Below are 20,044 nucleotides of genomic sequence, written 5' to 3' on the forward strand. Positions count from 1 at the left end.
GATGGCTGCAAAACAGAAAATGACTAAATAAAAGTAATTACATAATATCATTTCAAATACATTTAATAGAAATGCTGCCCATCACCGTGTGTATTGGTCTGAGGATGGTAGTTTCTGTGGTATAATATTCATCAATATTCATGACAACATCAATAGATGCACAATACATATTGTAGCATAATACATGTAGAAAAAAAAGGGAAAGTTAATTGATAAATTATATTAACATCTTGAATGATTTTCTGCATATTCAAGATGCCTTGTATCTGTGGTGGTGTTAATACAAACAAGTGGGTCAGTCAGTCAGTAAGTGAGTCATTCAGTCAGTCAATCAGTCAGGGACATCGTAGGCTGGCCCTCTGGGTAAAAAAAAACAAGTCTCATGTCTCTGTTGTCATCTCCATCCGTCCTCATCACTTTGGAAGGTGGGGAAAAAGCAGCTCAAACGTCCACCATCTCTGTGTCAGTTCCCCGTTTCCTCCATTTCTCTGGTCCTTCCGTCTCCGTCGGCTCTTCTTCCTCTCCTTCATTGGATCTGTTGACGTTCTCCTAAAAACAGATACACCGCTCAGACAGAGAATTTGATTATGCCCTTCCTTTCTTACTTACTAAAGTGATTGCAATTGCTGACCAACACTGTGATTAATGTTTCAATGGGAACCCTGATTTGGGTTGATGACCATACTCCCCATGTTTGATTATGGTGATGTCATCTATGAAATGGCTTCCAAGTGTGCCCTTAACAGGCTTGATGTTCTCCACCACTCAGCCACTGGCGCACCTTTTTCCACCCACCATTGTGAACTGTATAAATTGATAGGCTGGCCCTCACTCCACACCAGGCGACTTCATCACTGGCCTCTACTTATTTACAAGACCTTTCCCATAACAACTGTCCAGTAATTGCATCTCTTTATCAATTGCCAATTGCCGCACTGTCTGTTCCTTTCTTTTTGCTGCAGCAAATGACTGGAACTCTCCCCAAAGCTCCCTTAAACTTTCATAATTTCCGTCATTTCATGTGTTTAAGCAGAAACTGCCCCAGTCCCTAGCTGACTGTCTCTCCCTCTCCTCTCTATACATTACACACCTGCAACGGTCACCCAGCCTTTTAACTGTAATTTGACTGTTCTGCTTCATGTATGTATCATGTATGATGTATTTCATTTGGTTGTTTGTTTGATGTGTGTTTTAACTATTTCCCATGCCTCTATGATGTTTGTACCATCGGTCTCTCTTCTATATTTAATTTTATTTAAAATGTTTTTGTCCCCTTTCCCCGTTACCCTTTCGAGGGGACCTTTTTTCCTCTCGCCAGGCCGTCACTGAGAATAATACTTCGTTGTTAATTGACCTGCCTGGTTAAATAAAATGTTTTTTTAAAAGTGCCATGTGCTCTGATAAAAACCCACCAGACCCGTTCTATCGGTCACTAAACTTTGACCAGTTAGGGTTAGTGGTTTTGGCATTTACTATGGGCAGCGACTGAAGCTTTGAAGCATCCGGGGTCAGCCCTACCACACTGTGACCAGCTACCCAGTGATGAGGAGAAACGGTTCTTACTTGCTCCTCTGTATCCACGGTGCTTTCAACCGCAGAGGCTGGCGTGTGACCGGTGTGCCCTTTTCTTACGAACAGTCTCCCCTCCGCACTCTCCCGAAGCTTTGCAAGTATATTTTGATAGTCCACGCAGAAGCCTATCCTCCGCAACGAGGTGAAGGTCCTCCTCTTCACCCCCGCTTTGTACAAGTCTATGCCGTTGACATAAAGCGGTGCGTTCATAGACGGATAGCGAACGTTGAGCAGGATCGATCCCGCCATAGCCATCCTGTTCTCCTTATCGAGGTCCGCGATGGTTTCTGGTTTCCAGCTGTCTGCCATACCGCACGCTGCTCTCAGGAACCTGAGCAAGGTGGGCGCCAGGTTCTCCAATTCTTCTACCACCTTGTCCCACTCAAACTGAGCCAGGGAAGATGCAGACGTCTGTTTGAGGACAGACCCTCTGTCTCGCAAATCCTTGCATTCCTTCTTCATCAACTCCAGGACAGCGGTGACGATGGATGGAACCACATCTGGAGACGACAAGGAAAACCTCTGAAAATGACAACATCTTATGTAACACGACAAGAGGTTTCTATTGGTTCACTAGCATACCTGGCATGGCCATCAGCGGATGTACCACATATTGATAGCGCGCTCGGACAAGACATTCCCCAACGCTCTGCCATTTCCCCCTCAGGATCCTGGTCCGTTTAATACCATTGTGGTATTCTACTGCCACCTGTCAATAGGAAAACAAGGATATAATTTACTAAATAGGTGCATGTTAAAGGAACATGCCAACATTATGGAAAATGCTATTACCGTCTTCTCCAGAGTCAGACAAGAAGATAAGACACCAATTTCCTCTCTGTGCGTTCAGTAGAAAGCTATCCGGTTGCAAGCTAGCTTAGTTTAGCAGAAATTAATGGAAGTGGGTATGGACCACTAGCCTAGCTGAAAACTCCAGGAGGGGTGTTTTTGGCCAACAGCTACAGCTAGGCTAGTGCCAGTGGTCTGTCTGTATCCACTTCCAATATTTTATGCTAAGCTAGGATAGCTGAATTGTCATGACTTTGGAGAAGACGTTAAGCACATTTCCTATAATGTTGGCATATTCCTTTAAAGCCCTTTAAGCATTAATACTAATCCCATTGCCTGCAAAGCCCACTTGATAGGATGTAGGCTACTGCAATGAATATCCTATAGACAGGCGGTTCTCACAGTGTGAGTCACCAGCAAAATTGGGAATAGTTTAATTTCACTCATATATGTTGACACAAGAGAATGCAGAAGGACTGTTCCGGTCATTTCTACTCTTTTCTTATTCTACGTTCACCATGGAGATGTGTTAACTAACCACCCACATTAGAGGCCTTGCCAGGAATGTTTGTGTAGTTATTTCTTCCAGTATGGCTGCCTGTAACCATTGGTAACCACTTAAAAACAAAAGCCTGATATTACTGTTCCACTGTGACTTGTTCACAAGATCCAGTATTAAGACACTAAACTATTTCTCCAACAAAATCATATATTTAATATATAAACACATAGCAACCGTCGTCTCTTCCATTGACATGCACAAAACAATGTTACAGGCAGCCATGTTTTTTGTGAAATTGTGTTCTAAATTGATTGATTGAACATTTTATTACCGATTGCAGAATGGGTACAATACAGTACAGTTAAGGGGATGCAGACCAGAGAAAGACTTTCGTCTTGTTTACATCAGGGTCCCCCATTTTCAATTCATCAGGACACATGATACAGATACAGTACTGCTACATCTAGACATTTATGACATACCAGATCTACAAATACAGTACTGTTTGTGATACAAAACTAAAGAGTCTAAAAAAAGAAGAAAGTATTTGAGGGGGAAGAAACTGTACATTGGAGGAGGTTGGGTAGTCACCTGAACTCGTTTATCAAAAGCTCGATTCTGCGTCTGGGGTAGTGTGCATGATTTCCTCTTCTTCTTTTGGCTTATTGCTGCCTCAGGTGTGCATGATTTAGGAAACATTACATATTGTAAAGCTGTAAAGTCTGGACACGTTGGGGTCTGTAACTTTAGAGGGGTGGTGTTCGTGTTGGTGGTTTTCTGCGACACGCCTGCTGTACTAGAACCACAAACCGGACGTCCACCACCACCATCATCATAATCATATGAATGTTCTGTATTGATTTGGACGACAGCGGCACAGTCAATAACTGACGTCGCCCTGACAACCGCATGGGCGGGTCGCTCTAAACAATCTGTTTTGACAGCTGGGTCCATTTGAACATTGTGCGTTTCGCACGCCTTGCTTCTGATCTCAGAGCAGATCTGGTCCAACGTGGCTTTGGTCTGGACGTATGAACCGAGAAGGTCGCGGCAGGCGCTGCAGATCGCGGTCGGACGGCCGTCTCCGAGACGGACAGGTCCCACCAAGGTCTCAAAGGCTGCGGTGTAGTCCGGGCGTGTGGACACTAGTCCTTTGCCCCAAAAGAGGCTGAATTTCGGCCCAGCCTTGGTCAAATCGCACCCACACAGACGACATGGATAACCAATGACCAACGCTTTATTCATTATACAAACTCCTGCGTCGCCTTTGGCCATTTACATTTAACTTAACAAGTAGGACTATCTCTCCGTGATATGAGTTCACTTCTTACTTCTTCTAACGACTAACCTCGTTCCCAGTTGTCTTCTTCTCCTCTGTGTTTGTTGGCTGGTCGCAAATCAGCGAATATAGTCGCCTACCGCCACCTACCGTAACCTACAATAAATGCATTGCACGTTTCCTCTTACATTAATTAAAGGGGAAGGCCACCCAAGTGAGGTTTATATTCTAGCATTGCTTGAAGGTCTGACATACTGTCCGACTCCGAACTAGTCTCCTGGTGGCTACATCATGTGGTAATTGCAGTTGTATGTCTATGTATTGATTGATTTATTGATTGATTGATTGATTGATTAATTGATTAATTGATTGATTGATTGATTGATTGATTGATTGATTGATTGGAAATTGTGTTAACAGCTTGCAGAATGGGTACAATACAGTACGGCTCAATACACACAATTGTTAAGGGGATGCAGACCAGAGAAAGACGTCCGTCTTGTTTACATCAGGGTCCCCCATTTTCAATTCATCATAAATGTACAGTTCCCTCCCCCTTGTATGTATATATTTACTGCTAGGATCTCTGTTTAACAGTACTGTATATTTGCATATCTTGTATGTCACAAATGTAACAGTACTGCATATATGTATGTCATAAATGTCATGATTAGTTTAGATTAGATGATTAAATTAGATTTTTATATCTGTATATTGAGTATGTCATAAATGTCATTATGAATTGAAAATGGGGGACCCTGATGTAAACAAGACGAAAGTCTTTCTCTGGTCTGCATCCCCTTAACAATTGTGTGTATTGAGCTGTACTGTACTGTACCCATTCTGCAATCTGTTAATTAAAGTTTTCAATCAATCAATCAATCAGTCCTGAAGTTGTCTTTCTACAAGGAGTGTTTCCATGTGTAGTTGAGGGTGAGGGGGAGACAAACCCTGTCACAACATTACATGACACCTAGTCCTTCAGATGCCAGGGGTGTATAACTGGTGTATATCCATGGAGATCATAGCAAGAAAGGGAACCAAGAACAGTTTTTTGTTGATGTACTTGTAGGGTTTCACCTATAGATGGCAGTATAATTTAAAGGAACTTTGGACTGTCCCCAGAGCACAGTTATCTCTTAATGCAATTACTTTTTATGTAACAGTCTCCAGAATTCACCCATGGTAACAGATCACTTATGTCATGACAAAATAAATAGACAGTAGCCTATGCATATTTAGCACATATAGGCTGTATCTGCTACTGTTCCTAGGTAAATAATGCATTGTGTGTGTCTGTGTGTGTGCTGGGTGCTGAGTGACTGGCCTTGCTGCCACGCTCAGTGAAGCCAAAGAGCATGTACGCTGGCAACTGTGTTGCTATGGCTACCTACATTGGAGCAGACACTTGTAGTGTGTTTGTTTACATGTGTGTGTGTGTGTGTGTGTGTGTGTGGGGGGTGTGGTGTGGTGTGTGTGCATGTGTGTTTGTATTTACATCATGGGAGAGAGCCAAGAAAGGGTGTGTTTCTGCACTCCATCCTTGCTTGTATGAGACATGTTTAGCATGACATACTACTTGAGTGGTTATGCTGTGAATTGAGTTGAGTGGGTGAGTGGAGAGCCATGGTGGGCCAGGGAGGGTAAGAGGTTCGGCCTTGAGGCCACCACAGAGTGCTGGCTGCTGGGCAAGAGTGGATGGAGGACCCTGCTTTGCTACAACCCCCTGGTTGTCTGGCTGCGTAGAGCCATGCTTACAACGCACAAGTAGCTGTGGGAGAAGCCCTTCAGAGAGAGAGAGTGTGTGTGCGCAAGTGGGCATCCGCTTGCGTGCATGTGCGTGTATGTGTTTGTGTGCATGTGTGTGCATGCATGTGTTTGCCATATTTCCCCCTGCCCACCCACATCCACTTTACACACTTCACTTCCCAGGTGAAACACAAAGTAAATGTCAATAGTATAAAGTGTCTTCTTCTCCCTTCATATCCCCTCTTCCTGTCATCCACTGCATCTATCTATCTATCTATCTATCTATCTATCTATCTATCTATCTATCTATCTATCTATCTATCTATCTATCTATCTATCTATCTATCTATCTATCTATCTATCTATCTATCTATCTATCTATCTATCTATCCATCCATCCATCCATCCATCCATCCATCCATCCATCCATCCATCCATCCATCCATCCATCCATCCATCCATCCATCCATCCATCCATCCATCCATCCATCCATCCATCCATCCATCCATCCATCTATCTATCTATCTATCTATCTATCTATCTATCTATCTATCTATCTATCTATCTATCTATCCATCCATCCATCCATCCATCCATCCATCCATCCATCCATCCATCCATCCATCCATCCATCCATCCATCCATCCATCCATCCATCCATCCATCCATCCATCCATCCATCCATCCATCCATCCATCCATCCATCCATCCATCCATCCATCCATCCATCCATCCATCCATCCATCCATCCATCCATCCATCCATCCATCCATCCATCCATCCATCCATCCATCCATCTATCTATCTATCTATCTATCTATCTATCTATCTATCTATCTATCTATCTATCTATCTATCTATCTATCTATCTATCTATCTATCTATCTATCTGTCTGTCTGTCTGTCTGTCTGTCTGTCTGTCTGTCTGTCTGTCTCTATGTATCTATCTGTCTCTATTTACAGTATCTGTCTGTCTGTCTGTCTGTCTGTCTGTCTGTCTGTCTGTCTGTCTGTCTGTCTGTCTGTCTGTCTGTCTGTCTGTCTGTCTGTCTGTCTGTCTGTCTGTCTGTCTGGCTGGCTGTCTGTCTGTCTGTCTATCTATTTATGTATCTGTATCTCTGTCTGTCTGTCTGTCTGTCTGTCTGTCTGTCTGTCTGTCTGTCTGTCTGTCTGTCTGTCTGTCTGTCTGTCTGTCTGTCTGTCTGTCTGTCTGTCTGTCTGTCTGTCTGTCTGTCTGTCTGTCTGGCTGGCTGTCTGTCTGTCTGTCTATCTATTTATGTATCTGTATCTCTGTCTGTCTGTCTTTCTCCCATTACTGTAACATGTTTGGGCATTCTTCGTCATTTCATTGCATGTCCCCTAAAAAGCACCACGTCCTCCATCCTTTGTCCTCACTCTCTTGGGGCAGATCTTATTTGGACATATTTAGCAGTGAAGGGCTGGAGCTGTGATGTAATCACTATGGGCAGAGGATGATTTGCCCACAAAAGGGGAGTCGGCGCCAAGCTGGTCAGACGGAGAAAGAAAGATCCTATATTATACTTGCACACTGCACACACCAGGCTATAAATAAGGGGCAGAAACCCTTCCCAGACCCCCTGGGGACCAGCATATTGATCAGTATTAGAGAGACACAGAGGTTCAGTCATTTACGGTATTACATAAATCATTTATGTATTATTTAAACTCAGACATCCAGACAATTCTGCAAATATTTAACCTCACTCAGATATATAAAATGATCTATTTTAATTGTCACACAGACATTTGACATATTATATATCGCATTATATAGCGTTTCTATCCCCAAAGCGCTTTACAACTTATGCCTCACATTCACCCATTCACTCAGAAATGCACACAGACGGCGGAGGCGACCGTGCAAGGTGCCAACTTGCTCATCGGGAGCAGTTATGGGTTATGTGTCTTGCCCCCCCCCCCCCCCCCGGAGACAACAAACACAGGTGGAGGCTGAGTGTCTCTCTTTACCCCTGACACACGGACACTTTACTGGTGTGAAAAACACACGTTACGGAGCGCGATAATAAGTGTCAACTGTGGGAATCCTCATAGCTGACAAATGCTATGGTCACGTACTTCATGATGTCAGTCAGACAGTTAGACACCGTCAGACAGTCTTAACAGGCGCCCCCAAAATTGGTCATTTTACTTTTCGTTTTTGAGGACTGCATACTTTTTTTGCAAACCAAAATACTATACTATATACTTATAGCCCATGCATGAGCCTTAGGCCGTATGGTGAAGGCTGAGAAGTGGCTAGAAAACGATTCTCGTTCCCACCTCGGCGAATTACACAAATTTCACTCTGGGTGAAAGATATATTGGTGTAGATTTAGGAACAAAAAGTTCTCCATTGACAATATAGCACATTTTTGCGCAATCATAATTTTAAAGTCGGGACTAGATCTTTCCTCGCGAACGGATATTTAGTCACCACAGAGTTTTATTTGACATAATTGGTGCTAGTTCGGTCACGTATTTTGCGCTCGACCAATAGCAGCTCTCTTTGTTGCGAGGTTGTCGCAACAAAGAGAGCTGCTATTGGTTGATCCGGTGTCAACAAAGAAATTGCATCCACACTCTAACGTTACGGACTAAAATGGACAGAAAAGCACCTTCTAAAGTTTGCAAAAAGGTTTCTAAACAATGTTATATGCATCTCACGTCCGTTCAGAAAGAACGTGTACAAGATTTGACACAGACACGGTGGGATAGATATAGAAACTGCGTCGAACGGTGGCTTAACCTACCAGGCCATGCAGAATCATACCACTGTGGAGACATAAACATTGTTTAGAGATCGATTTGTGTCATAAATGTCATGATATCTGTATGTTGTAACTTGTGTGGCCTGACTGGGGCTATATTTTGCACTATATTTCCTGGCCTGAATGATTTCCCCAATCCGGCCCTGGTTAAAAGCCTCCAATGCTTATTAGTGTGTGTGCGTTTGAACGTGTGCAACGTGTGTTTCAACCATACATTTCCATTTATAAAAAAAAAAGAAATGTAATTTAATTTCTTTTACCTCCTATAATAGTGGGGGTCGCGGCTCTCTGACCCCGTTGTTGTTGGGTCGCGGCCTGAAAAGTTTGGGAACCCCTGAGCTAATCCATGGTTAATAATATACCATGCTTGGGCTAAAGCGTGAATGACCCAATTTTCAGAATGGCTCTAGTTCATACACTTGGGGCTTGAGTCTGTGATGGATCTTCTAGGGGTGTTCGGAAAAATCAGTTTAGTGATTAGCTAGTGAGCTTGAATGAATGAGTGAACGAATGATCATTACATTGGCCTGGAGCTTAGCGAGGCTCCTCCTCTCCGCCACCCTCGCTAGAGAGTCCAGCTCCACCCCAACCATGCTGCTGGCCTTCCTGACCAGCTTATCCAGCCTGGTTGTGTCCATTGCTCTCAGTCCGCTGCCCCAGCAGGTCACAGCGTACAAGAAGGCGCCCGCCACCACCGACTCAATAATAATAATGCAGGACCTGTTGCAGAGGTCTTTATTCGGCATGCAACGACACTCAATGTTTTAGTGGTACACACAGCGGTTAGTTTAGCACACACACCGGAACACACACGCATGCATTGTCTCTTTAGGATCGCAGATGCGATTTGTCTCTGCGATTAACCCATCCCGTCGTCCTTCCCCCCCAAGGGCAGCCGGGAGCAGACAGGCGTCAACGTGAGCCGCGCCAGGGGACCAATCCAAGTGCTCCTGTCCGTCTTCGTCAAGGACGACACAGCGTTAGCGATCTGTTGTTGTGCATGTTTTTCCATTGGGTTTATCTTATCGGGGGGGAAACCCTTGCAAGCACGGGGAGAACATGCAAACTCCACACAGAAAGGCCTGGGAGATACCCCACCTGAGTACCTGGCATCATGGAAACCTGGTCCCCAAGCGGGAATCGAACCCTGGACCTTCTTGCTGTGAGGCGACAGTGTTAACCACTACACCACCGTGCCGACTCATAGAACATCCTCAACATCCTCAACATCCTTGTACAGACATTGAAGGATCTCAGCCTTCTGAGGAAGTAGAGTCGGCTCTGGCCCTTCTTGTATAGTGCTTCTGCATGTTTTGACCCGTTCAGTTTGTTGTCGATGTGCACACCGAGGTATTTGTACACCTCAACCATGTCCACATCAACTCCCCTGATATAGTGTTAGCTGAGGTAGCAACAGTAATCAGTGGTATTGCTCGTTGCACCCTGTGCACTTTCGATTCTCTGTAGTGTACACCGCTGTGCTTCGCGTTTGAACTGAAGAGAAAAGGCATCCAAAGTGATCATAGCCTTAAGCAGAGTAATAGTGCTCTACAGCAGTGTTTCCCAAACTCTGGGTCGATTCAAGCTTGCATCCAAGCATTCCATTAGCAAGAATCTAGAAGCATTCTGTGGCAGTGATTCTGGGCGTAGAAGCTTAAAAAGGAACATTTGATAGCGGTAGCTCAGTATTTAGAGGTAGAGGTAGGCCCAGACATTTAACGGTTAGCACTAGGGATGTCCGATATTATCGGCCTACCGATATTATCGGACGATATTGGCATTCAAATGTAATATCGGTATCGGTTTAATTTTTTTTTAAATATATATATATATTTCTTTACATTTATTTAACCTTTATTTACCCAGGCAAGCAAGTAAGAACAACAAATTCTTATTTTATTTATTGTCAAAAGTATGCATAATGTTGTGTTAATTCCACGACAAGAGATATGTAATGTTAATTACCTGAAATTATTCTGTTTTTTGGGGGGGGGGGAACGCCGCATATATCGGTATCGGTTGATATCGGTATCGGAAATTAAGAGTTGGACAATATCGGTATATCGGATATTGGTAAAAAAGCCATTATCGAACATCCCTAGTTAGCACTGTTGGAACTTCTCATCGCAGCGTTAGACCTACCGCCATACCAGACAGAAAAGGGAAAGAGAACAAGCTGAGAGAAAGGGAACATGAGGTGAGGGCCGAAGAGAAGGAACAAGAACGAGAGCTAGGGGAAAGAGAGCGAGAGCTGGAGGTGGTGAAGGTGGCATTAGAGCAGGGAAGGCTGTGATCACATTGGACGGCTTTTTGAAAGCCCCTGAGCCTTTTTTCTAGGGTTTTCAATGGTTTTGTTGCGACAGGCGCAAGTATCTTACAAACTACACACCTCACGTTTTTTAAGATGCGCTTTTTCAGTTGAAAAAGTTTCAACCTTAGCCATGGAGCGCACCGACATAAATGTCACCTTCTTGTTGACGGACCAATCAAATCAACCCAGGGGATTGATTACAAAATTGAGGTATCTGAAGAGAAATCTACAGCAAAACAAACCAATTGATAATGGAGGAGAAGCTCATTCTGGCAGTTTCCGACAAACCAATAATATGAACAGCAACGCCTGGAGGGCTGTGAGTAGTAATGTATGGTACTTATATAGAATAGAATAGAATAGAATAGAATAGAATAGAATAGAAATACTTTTATTATCCCGTGGGAAATTTGACACTGCAAATCGCTCAACATTTAAACATTTAGACAGGACAGGTCACAAATTAGAATAATAACACAAATCAAATCAAGTTGCCTAGGATAAGAGTAGAGTAAAATAGGATAAAATGAAATGAAATAAAATATACAGAAATAAATACAGTAAGAATATACTGAGCATACTGAGCATGGGGTAAACAATTTGGTCAATATAATTATAATTTAAAGGGGAACTATCTTATAAATGGCCTTTTTCAGTGTTTAGCATTGTTTCCTAGCTATGTGAACTTATATTAATATGATCTATGTCTCAAAATTCTCATATTGGCGCATTCTTCCAATTCTCCTCTCACAATATTCACCCTCACTGAACTGAGTCGTTTGAAAATGTGCCTATATGTGATGTCATATAGTCACCGCTGCATGTTAATGTTCAGGTGAAGACGACGCTCCGCAGTGGTTTAGGAGCCCAGGCTCAAAACAGCTCGAGATCTTGAGGTAGAAAAATGCAGTTTTTGAGGACTTGATTAGAAATACAAAACAATGAATAAAAAAAATATATATATTACAGAGGTGTTCCATAGACTCACAGGAATTGTGTAAAAGTGCCCAAATAGTGTAAGAAATAGTAAAATAGTTCCCCTTTAAATCTAACTAAATGAAATATGAAATATATATTCCAGTATTCACAGTGTCACAAGGTGCAGTATGCTTCAGGTAGTGTATTGTCCTCCTTGGGTTCCTATAAGTCCTAGATCAATGTCTGGCAGCCGTCGCTGCCCCCTGTTGTGGAGCCTGGAGGCCGCTAGTCGCGGCCTCCTGCCACTATTGAGCTGCCGCTCTGTGCTCAGTGATGCAGTGAGGCACAGTGATGCAGGTTTATACCAACATAACCCATGCTTATAGAGCCACGGTGTACCCCCACCTAGTTCTATCAGATCATGTGTCGGTCCTCCTGCACCCTTGGTACACACCAAAAATCAGATCCAGCAGACCCGAAGCCAGGTCTGTCAGGATCTGGCCTGAGGACGCCATCCCTAAACTCCAGGACTGTTTCAGCATCACAGACTGGGACATTTTCGGTAGCCTGGGAGTGTTGACACGTAAGTCTCTGGACATTTTCTCTCTCTCAGTGCTCGATTACATCACTTTCTGTGTAGACATTGTTACAACTTGGAAGCAGATCCGTGTCTTTCCAAATGTCAAACCCTGGATGACACAGAACATAAAATCATTATTACGAGCTAGAAATGCAGCACATAGATCAGGTGACACCAACGCATACAGTGCAGCGAGATCAGACCTGAAAAAGGGAGTCAGATCTGCTAAGCTGTCATACAAAAACCGCATTGAAGCCCACTTCAACAGCGCCTCAAACCCCCGTCAGGTGTGGGAGGGTGTTAGGGCTATATCGGACTACAAGGGCAGATCATCCCCCCCTGTCAACGGCAGCGCCCCCCTAGCGGAGGAGTTAAACATCTTTTATGCACGTTTTGACAGGGACAATAAGGACCCGGTGTCGCCCCCTCTCCCCTCTGACGGCTCCACCATAGTCCTGAGCACTCATGAGGTTAGACTCAGTCTACAAAACATCAACACAAGGAAGGCGGCGGGGCCTGATGGAGTCCTGGGACGGGTGCTCAAGGACTGTGCGGCTGAACTAGCCCCAGTTCTCACCACCATCTTCAACCTGTCTCTGGGATCATCCTGGGTTCCCGCATGTCTTAAAGCAGCCACAATAGTCCCGGTTCCAAAGAAACCTAAAGTCACAGGCCTGAACGACTACAGACCTGTGGCACTCACCCCCATCGTCGCAAAATGCTTTGAGAGACTGGTCATGAAACATATTAAAGCCTCCATACCGCCATCATTAGACCACAACCAGTTTGCCTACCGGAAGAACAGGTCAACAGAGGATGCTATTGCCATTGTGTTGCACACTCTACTGGAACACCTAGAGCACAGGCACACATATGGTAGACTCCTTTTTGTTGACTTCAGTTCAGCTTTCAACACCATTCTACCCAACAAGCTCCACAGTAAACTGCACAAACTCGGACTGAACACCACACTATGCAACTGGATCTTGGACTTTCTCACAAATCGCACACAACATGTCAGGATTGGCAAGCACACATCCCCCACCCTGCCCATTAGCACCGGGGCCCCTCAGGGGTGTGTACTCAGCCCACTTCTCTACACACTTTTCACACACGACTGTTGTTCCTCCTCTCCATCTAACCTCATAGTAAAATTTGCAGACGACACAACAGTGCTTGGCCTCATCAGAGGGAATGATGAGACCTCATACAGGAGGGAGGTTGAGCAACTAGTGGAGTGGTGCGATGGTCATAACCTTGCTCTCAACCCCACGAAGACCAAGGAGATGATCATCGATTTCCGCAGGACTGGTGACCTCAGCCACTCTCCACTCCTCATTGGGAATGAGGAGGTGGAGAGGGTTTCAAAATTTAAGTTTCTGGGCGTGACAATGTCTGATGACCTGTCCTGGGGGGTCAGCATTGCCTCTGCTGTGGGCAAAGCACAGCAGCGCCTTTTCTATCTTAGGAAGCTTAAATGGGCTAAACTCCCACAGGGACTGATGGCCAACTTCTACCACTGCGCAGTAGAGAGTGTACTCACGTACGGACTACTGGTGTGGTTTACTGGCTGCACCAGGGCAGAGAAGGAGGCCCTCCACAGAGTGGTCAAGGCTGCGAGGAGGATCACTGGAGCTAGCCTCCCAGATATCTCCACAGTCTTTACCTCCCGCTGCCTACGGCGTATAAATAACATCTTACTAGACCAGTACCACCCAGCAAACCATCTCTTTCAACTGCTGCCCTCTGGTCGAAGGTACAGATCCATCCAGTCCGGAACCAGCAGACTGACCAACAGCCTCTACCCACGGGCTGTCAGGCTGCTCAACGACGAACATCAACTTGCCCCCCCCCGCATCCCACCCCCGGTGACATAACTCCCACTCCCACATTACAACAATAACTGTGAACCGGACTTGCATTGCTGCACTATACAATACTTCATCCTTTGCAAGTCAACCCCCCCCCCCCCCCCCCCCCTCCTTCCATCAACTCACTGGACTGAAATATTTATATTTATTAATTTATTTGCACAAGCACTAGATGCACTTGGGACAATGATGGTATGTTATATATTGGGACATTGGGACATTGATACTCTATTACTTTATTACTATATTACTATTATTATTGACATTATTATTTTGCACATGTTATATCTTATGTTGTATGCCAGTGGTGATGTTCCTAACAAATTTCGTTGTACCAACAATGACAGATAAAGATCTATCTATCTATCTATTATATAGTCTGATGGCTGTTGGAATGAAGGACTTCCTGTGCCGTTCAGTGCTGCATTTGGGTAGTGTGAGCCTAGCACTGAACATGCTCCTCCTGTCAGCCAAGTCTGTGTATAGTGGGTGGGAGGGGTTTTCCCTGATGGCCTGGAGCTTAGCGAGGCTCCTCCTCTCCGCCACCCTCGCTAGAGAGTCCAGCTCCACCCCAACCACGCTGCTGGCCTTCCTGACCAGCTTATCCAGCCTGGTTGTGTCCACTGCTCTCAGTCCGCTGCCCCAGCAGGTCACAGCGTACAAGAAGGCGCCCGCCACCACCGACTCATAGAACATCCTCAACATCCTTGTACAGACATTGAAGGATCTCAGCCTTCTGAGGAAGTAGAGTCGGTTCTGGCCCTTCTTGTATAGTGCTTCTGCATGTTTTGACCCGTTCAGTTTGTTGTCGATGTGCACACCGAGGTATTTGTACACCTCAACCATGTCCACATCAACTCCCCTGATATAGTGTTAGCTGAGGTAGCAACAGTAATCAGTGGTATCGCTCGTTGCACCCTGTGCACTTTCGATTCTCTGTAGTGTACACCGCTGTGCTTCGCGTTTGAACTGAAGAGAAAAGGCATCCAAAGTGATCATAGCCTTAAGCAGAGTAATAGTGCTCTACAGCAGTGTTTCCCAAACTCTGGGTCGCGACCCAAAATGGGTCGCGGACCCGTTTTTATTGGGTCGCCAATTGAATTTATTTTATGAGGTGGTGAGCAACTTAACATTACACTATGATTATTGCTGTGATGTCCTTTTATAATTAAATAAATACATTTCACTCATGGTTTGTTGTGTTCCTTATCAGTAATGTATAAATGTATGTATTTTTGTTTTAATGATCTTTTCCCCCCTTCTTTTTCCATTGTTTCTCCCATCCCAATGTTAGTTGTCATGCCAATTCCCAATCCCCTTCCTGGTCCTTGCGCACTCTACCCCCTACCGTCGGTCCGGGAGGGCGGAGACTATTACATGCTTCCTCCGACACATGTGTACCCAGCCCACCGTTTCTTTTCACCTGGCAGCGTGGACTCTCACTGGGAGAGTGTAACGTGTGGAAGGTCACACTACCTCTCCTAGATCCTTCCCTTGCTGTGCAGGCGCCCCGACCGAACTGTAGGAGTCGCTGTTTACAACGACCAGGACCCACCCTCGCCGGGTTTCCCACCCGCTAACACTGCCAATTGTGTTAGTATGGACGGTCGGCCAACCCGGAAGCAACACAGCTGGATTCGATCCCACTGTCTCTGTGGTGGTAGACAGACGCTTAGTCCGCTGCACTACCCGGCCACCCTATAAATGTGTGTTATGGCAATTCATGATGTATTTTTGTAAGTTTGGGTCCTGGGGAAACACCAAATTTCTCTTTTGGGTCTTGAGCTGAAAAAGTTTGGGAACCCCTGCTGTACAGTGTTAGACTGCCAAAGTGTAATGATGTTGTGACCTCGTTCTTTGACCCATTTGAGAAACTTGCCAAAGAACTGGACTGACGATAAGTAGACATTGCTTATTCAGAGTGGTGCTGGAGGGTAAAGCCCAAGGAGCTTATGCAGCATTAGATGCTCGCCATAGCAGAGATTATGACATTGAGAGGGCTGTAGTTTTGGCAGCTTATATAACGGTGCTGGAAGCATAATAGACAGACGTTCAGGTCACTGCAGCAAAAGCCTGGCAATCGTTTTCCTTCACTTGGCAACAGGAGGAGGCTGTGTTTGATAGGTGGCTAAGCTTTCTCCTATCAAGAGTTACGACAACTCCTGTTGTTGGAGCAGTTCACGTCCAGTCTACCTTGGACTATGGAAGAACATCCGAACAAGATGGCGTTCACCGATTTGAGAACAGCTGCTATGGCCGCAGATTCTTATGAGTTGACCCGTCGAGAACTTCCTTGGAGGGGGAGGCTAGACAGACCAGTGGAGGCTGTGGCCAAAGCTACCCCCCCCCCCCCCCCCTAACTGCTCCCGATGAGCAGGTTGCCACCTTGCATCGTTGCCTCCTTCGTCGGTGTGTGAATGTGTGAGTGAATGGGTAAAATATGAGGAACAAATTGTAAAGCACTTTAGTTAAAAGCGCTATATAAATGCAGCTATTTACCCTTTATTATTGCAAAGAGCCTGGTCGTCTAATTTCTAGTTGTCCTGTTCGAGAAATAAGAGACAGTCTGTGGCATTAATTAGTGCCCGGACGCATAATGGTCACTGTGAAGTAGACCTTGTGAGCCCACCATCCTGTCCAGTAGCGAAGGGGATTGAGGATTTGTGTCTGGCAGTTATTGTGGCATTGATTAGTGCCGTGACTCAAATTGGCCCCTGTAAAGTAAGTCTTTTGAGCCCCATTGTTGTGTAACAATTAGCAATTGCAGTGTGTTGTTTACTGTGAGATCTCACCACTTTGCTCATCTAAGAAATCCAGAAACTCTCACTGGAAATTGTTGAGTACAAGCTGAGATGGGCAAAAATACATCAACATGTATCTCGATACATATTATCAATACTCCTTCAAAACAAATATATCGAAATATACTACGGAAGGAATGTATTCAATGAGGAATACTGACAATACTTCATCTTTGCAGCATGGATTTCTGAACATCCATGAACACAGAAAATGCTACTGTACCCGTGTTTAAATTGGAAGACCAGAACGTTGTGTAAACCGTTAAATGTCTTGTTAGACTGTGTGTCTGTTCACATAGGATATGCTGTTTGATGTATTTACTTGCCTGCATTCACACATGAATGAATGAATGAATGAAAACTTTATTAACAGATTGCAGAATGGGTACAGTACAGTACAGCTCAATACATACAATTGTTAAGGGGATGCAGACCAGAGAAAGACTTTCGTCTTGTTTACATCAGGGTCCCCCATTTTCAATTCATCGTAACATATATGACATACATGACATACAGATAGACAGTACTGCTACATCTATACATTTATGACATACCAGATTTGCAATTACAGTACTGTTTGTGATACAAAAAGAGTCCAGAAAGAAAAGAGTATATACATTAGGCGTAGAAACTGTACATTGGATTGGGTAGGTGGGGGTGGGGGGGGACTGTACATTGGAGGTGGTTGGGTGGGTGGGGGGGGGGTTGGGTAGGAGTGGGGGGGGGGGGGTTGGGTAGGAGTGGGGGGGGGGGGGGGGGGGGTTGGGTAGGAGGGGTGGGTGGGGGACACTGTACAAACAACACTGTACATTGGGTTATTGACAAGACCATACTTGGTAATGTACTGTACATTGGAGGGGGTTGTGTTCGGACATTTACAGGGGCCAGTTTCGAGTTGCAGTCTCCCTTAGGTGTTTTTTGAGAGTGTTTTTGAAAGTGGGTAGTGATTCACATTCCTTTACAGCTTTGGGTAGGGCGTTCCACATTGATGTGGCATAATTGCGAAACGTGTTTAGTCCCTTGTTTGAGCCAAATCTGGGTTTAACATGATTTGTGGAGCTCCCTCTGGTGTTGTGATCGTGGTATTCACTGACCTTTGGGAAGTATTTTGTCATGTACATGGGTACCTTGGTCGTGTAGTGTATCTTGTAGACCAGGCCCATTGCAAGTTGCTGTACTCTGTCGTCTACTCTAAGCCATCCTAGGTTGTCAAAGTGGGCAGGGGTGAGGTGGGTTCTAGGAGTAAGGTCAAGCAGTAGTCTGACCAGTTTGTTTTGAGATGTTTGTAATTTTGTTTTTAGCGCCTTTGAGGTGCTTTGGTACCATGAGGTGCAAGCATAGTCGTAGTACCCTTGAATGAGTGCTCCTGCTAGAGTCTTCAGGGTATTCTTGTTTACCAGTGAGGAGATCCGGTACAAGAATCGTGTTCGTTGGTTGACTTTTTTTATTACATTGGATGCCATTTTGTCACAGGAAAGATTTGCCTCTAGGATGGAACCCAGGTAGGTAATATCTTCTTTCCTTGTGACAATATTGTCACCCACTGTAACTGAGAAGCCGTCGGTCTTGCTGAGTTTGTTATTTGAACCGAAGAGAATGGACTCTGTTTTGCCCATGTGTAATGATAGTTTGTTATCAGCGAGCCATATGCAGATTTTGCCTAGTTCTGAGCTGAGGGTTTTTTCAACCTGTAACTTGTTCTTGTCAGAGACCAGCAGGGCTGAGTCGTCCGCAAACAGGAACAAGTTGCAGTCACAAGCTGACGACATGTCATTTGCATAAATTAGGAACAGTAGCGGACCTAGTATGCTTCCTTGTGGAACACCACAGTTTACTGTGAGGGGGGGGGATAGGGTACCGTTTACCTCCATGAATAACATCAATAACAGGCTTGTTTAGAATTGATGTTTTAGATGTTTAAAACATGATTAAATGTGCCACATTGTTTTTCCATTCCAATGCCCAGACACCAGACTGAGTCTATTAGAGCCAGGATCACAGTCCAGACACCAGACTGAGTCTAACAGAGCCAGGATCACAGTCCAGACACCAGACTGAGTCTAACAGAGCCAGGATCACAGTCCAGACACCAGACTGAGTCTAACAGAGCCAGGATCACAGTCCAGACACCAGACTGAGTCTAACAGAGCCAGGATCACAGTCCAGACACAAGACTGAGTCTAACAGAGCCAGGATCACAGTCCAGACACCAGACTGAGTCTAACAGAGCCAGGATCACAGTCCAGACACCAGACTGAGTCTAACAGAGCCAGGATCACAGTCCAGACACCAGACTGATTTGATCATTCAACTCCAAGAGGGATGTCCCAACAATGAACAAAGTGAGTCTCCTAATATAAAATGTGAATGTTTGGCTTCTAATTTTACAGAAGTCACATTGTGTCCAGGTGTATGTTACCTGAGAACCAGACTAGTGGGGAACCATCTGGCTGCCTGTGTAACGGGGAAGCCCGTGGGTATGTCCACAGTCACGGAAACAGGTGTGTTGACGAGTGACTGTGGCAGTGCGGGCTGGTAAATTAAACTCACTTCCCCATAACAGGGTTAACAGACGCATAGGTACGGTAGTTAGGAGTGAATTCACTTCTTAGTGCAGCGGCCTGTGTCGTCTCCCGCGGCGCGGGAGCCCCCTGTTCGACTCCCCCTCGGGACATTAACATTTAACATCAACACAACGCAGACCAATATGATCCGTCACACCTGCAGGAGACACCTTTCTTCCAGAAACCCAGCAAGATGAAGGAAGGATGTGAAGGATGTAATCTGTTCCATGTGTTATTCATCTTAAAATAAAGAAATCTGTAATACACATACCATTACAGTGTGTGTACATTATAAATTATGAATGATGAATTCAGCAC

General features: G+C 44.9%; 1 protein-coding gene across 1 annotated transcript; it reads right to left on the reverse strand.

The window, feature by feature from the left end:
• Window positions 1-98: 98 nt before the first annotated feature.
• On the reverse strand, window positions 99-4,143 carry LOC311226923 (uncharacterized protein). Its single transcript, XM_084312388.1, has 4 exons — window positions 3,455-4,143; window positions 2,155-2,281; window positions 1,564-2,072; window positions 99-549 (listed from the first exon to the last, which is right to left on the reverse strand). Exons 1-4 carry the CDS (start codon window positions 4,136-4,138, stop codon window positions 442-444), a joined length of 1,428 nt encoding a protein of 475 aa, XP_084168514.1. The 5' UTR covers window positions 4,139-4,143; the 3' UTR covers window positions 99-441.
• Window positions 4,144-20,044: the final 15,901 nt, after the last annotated feature.

Source organism: Notolepis coatsorum (genome assembly GCF_963971535.1).
Source record: "Notolepis coatsorum genome assembly, chromosome: 4".
NCBI classification, from domain to species: Eukaryota; Metazoa; Chordata; class Actinopteri; order Aulopiformes; family Paralepididae; genus Notolepis; species Notolepis coatsorum.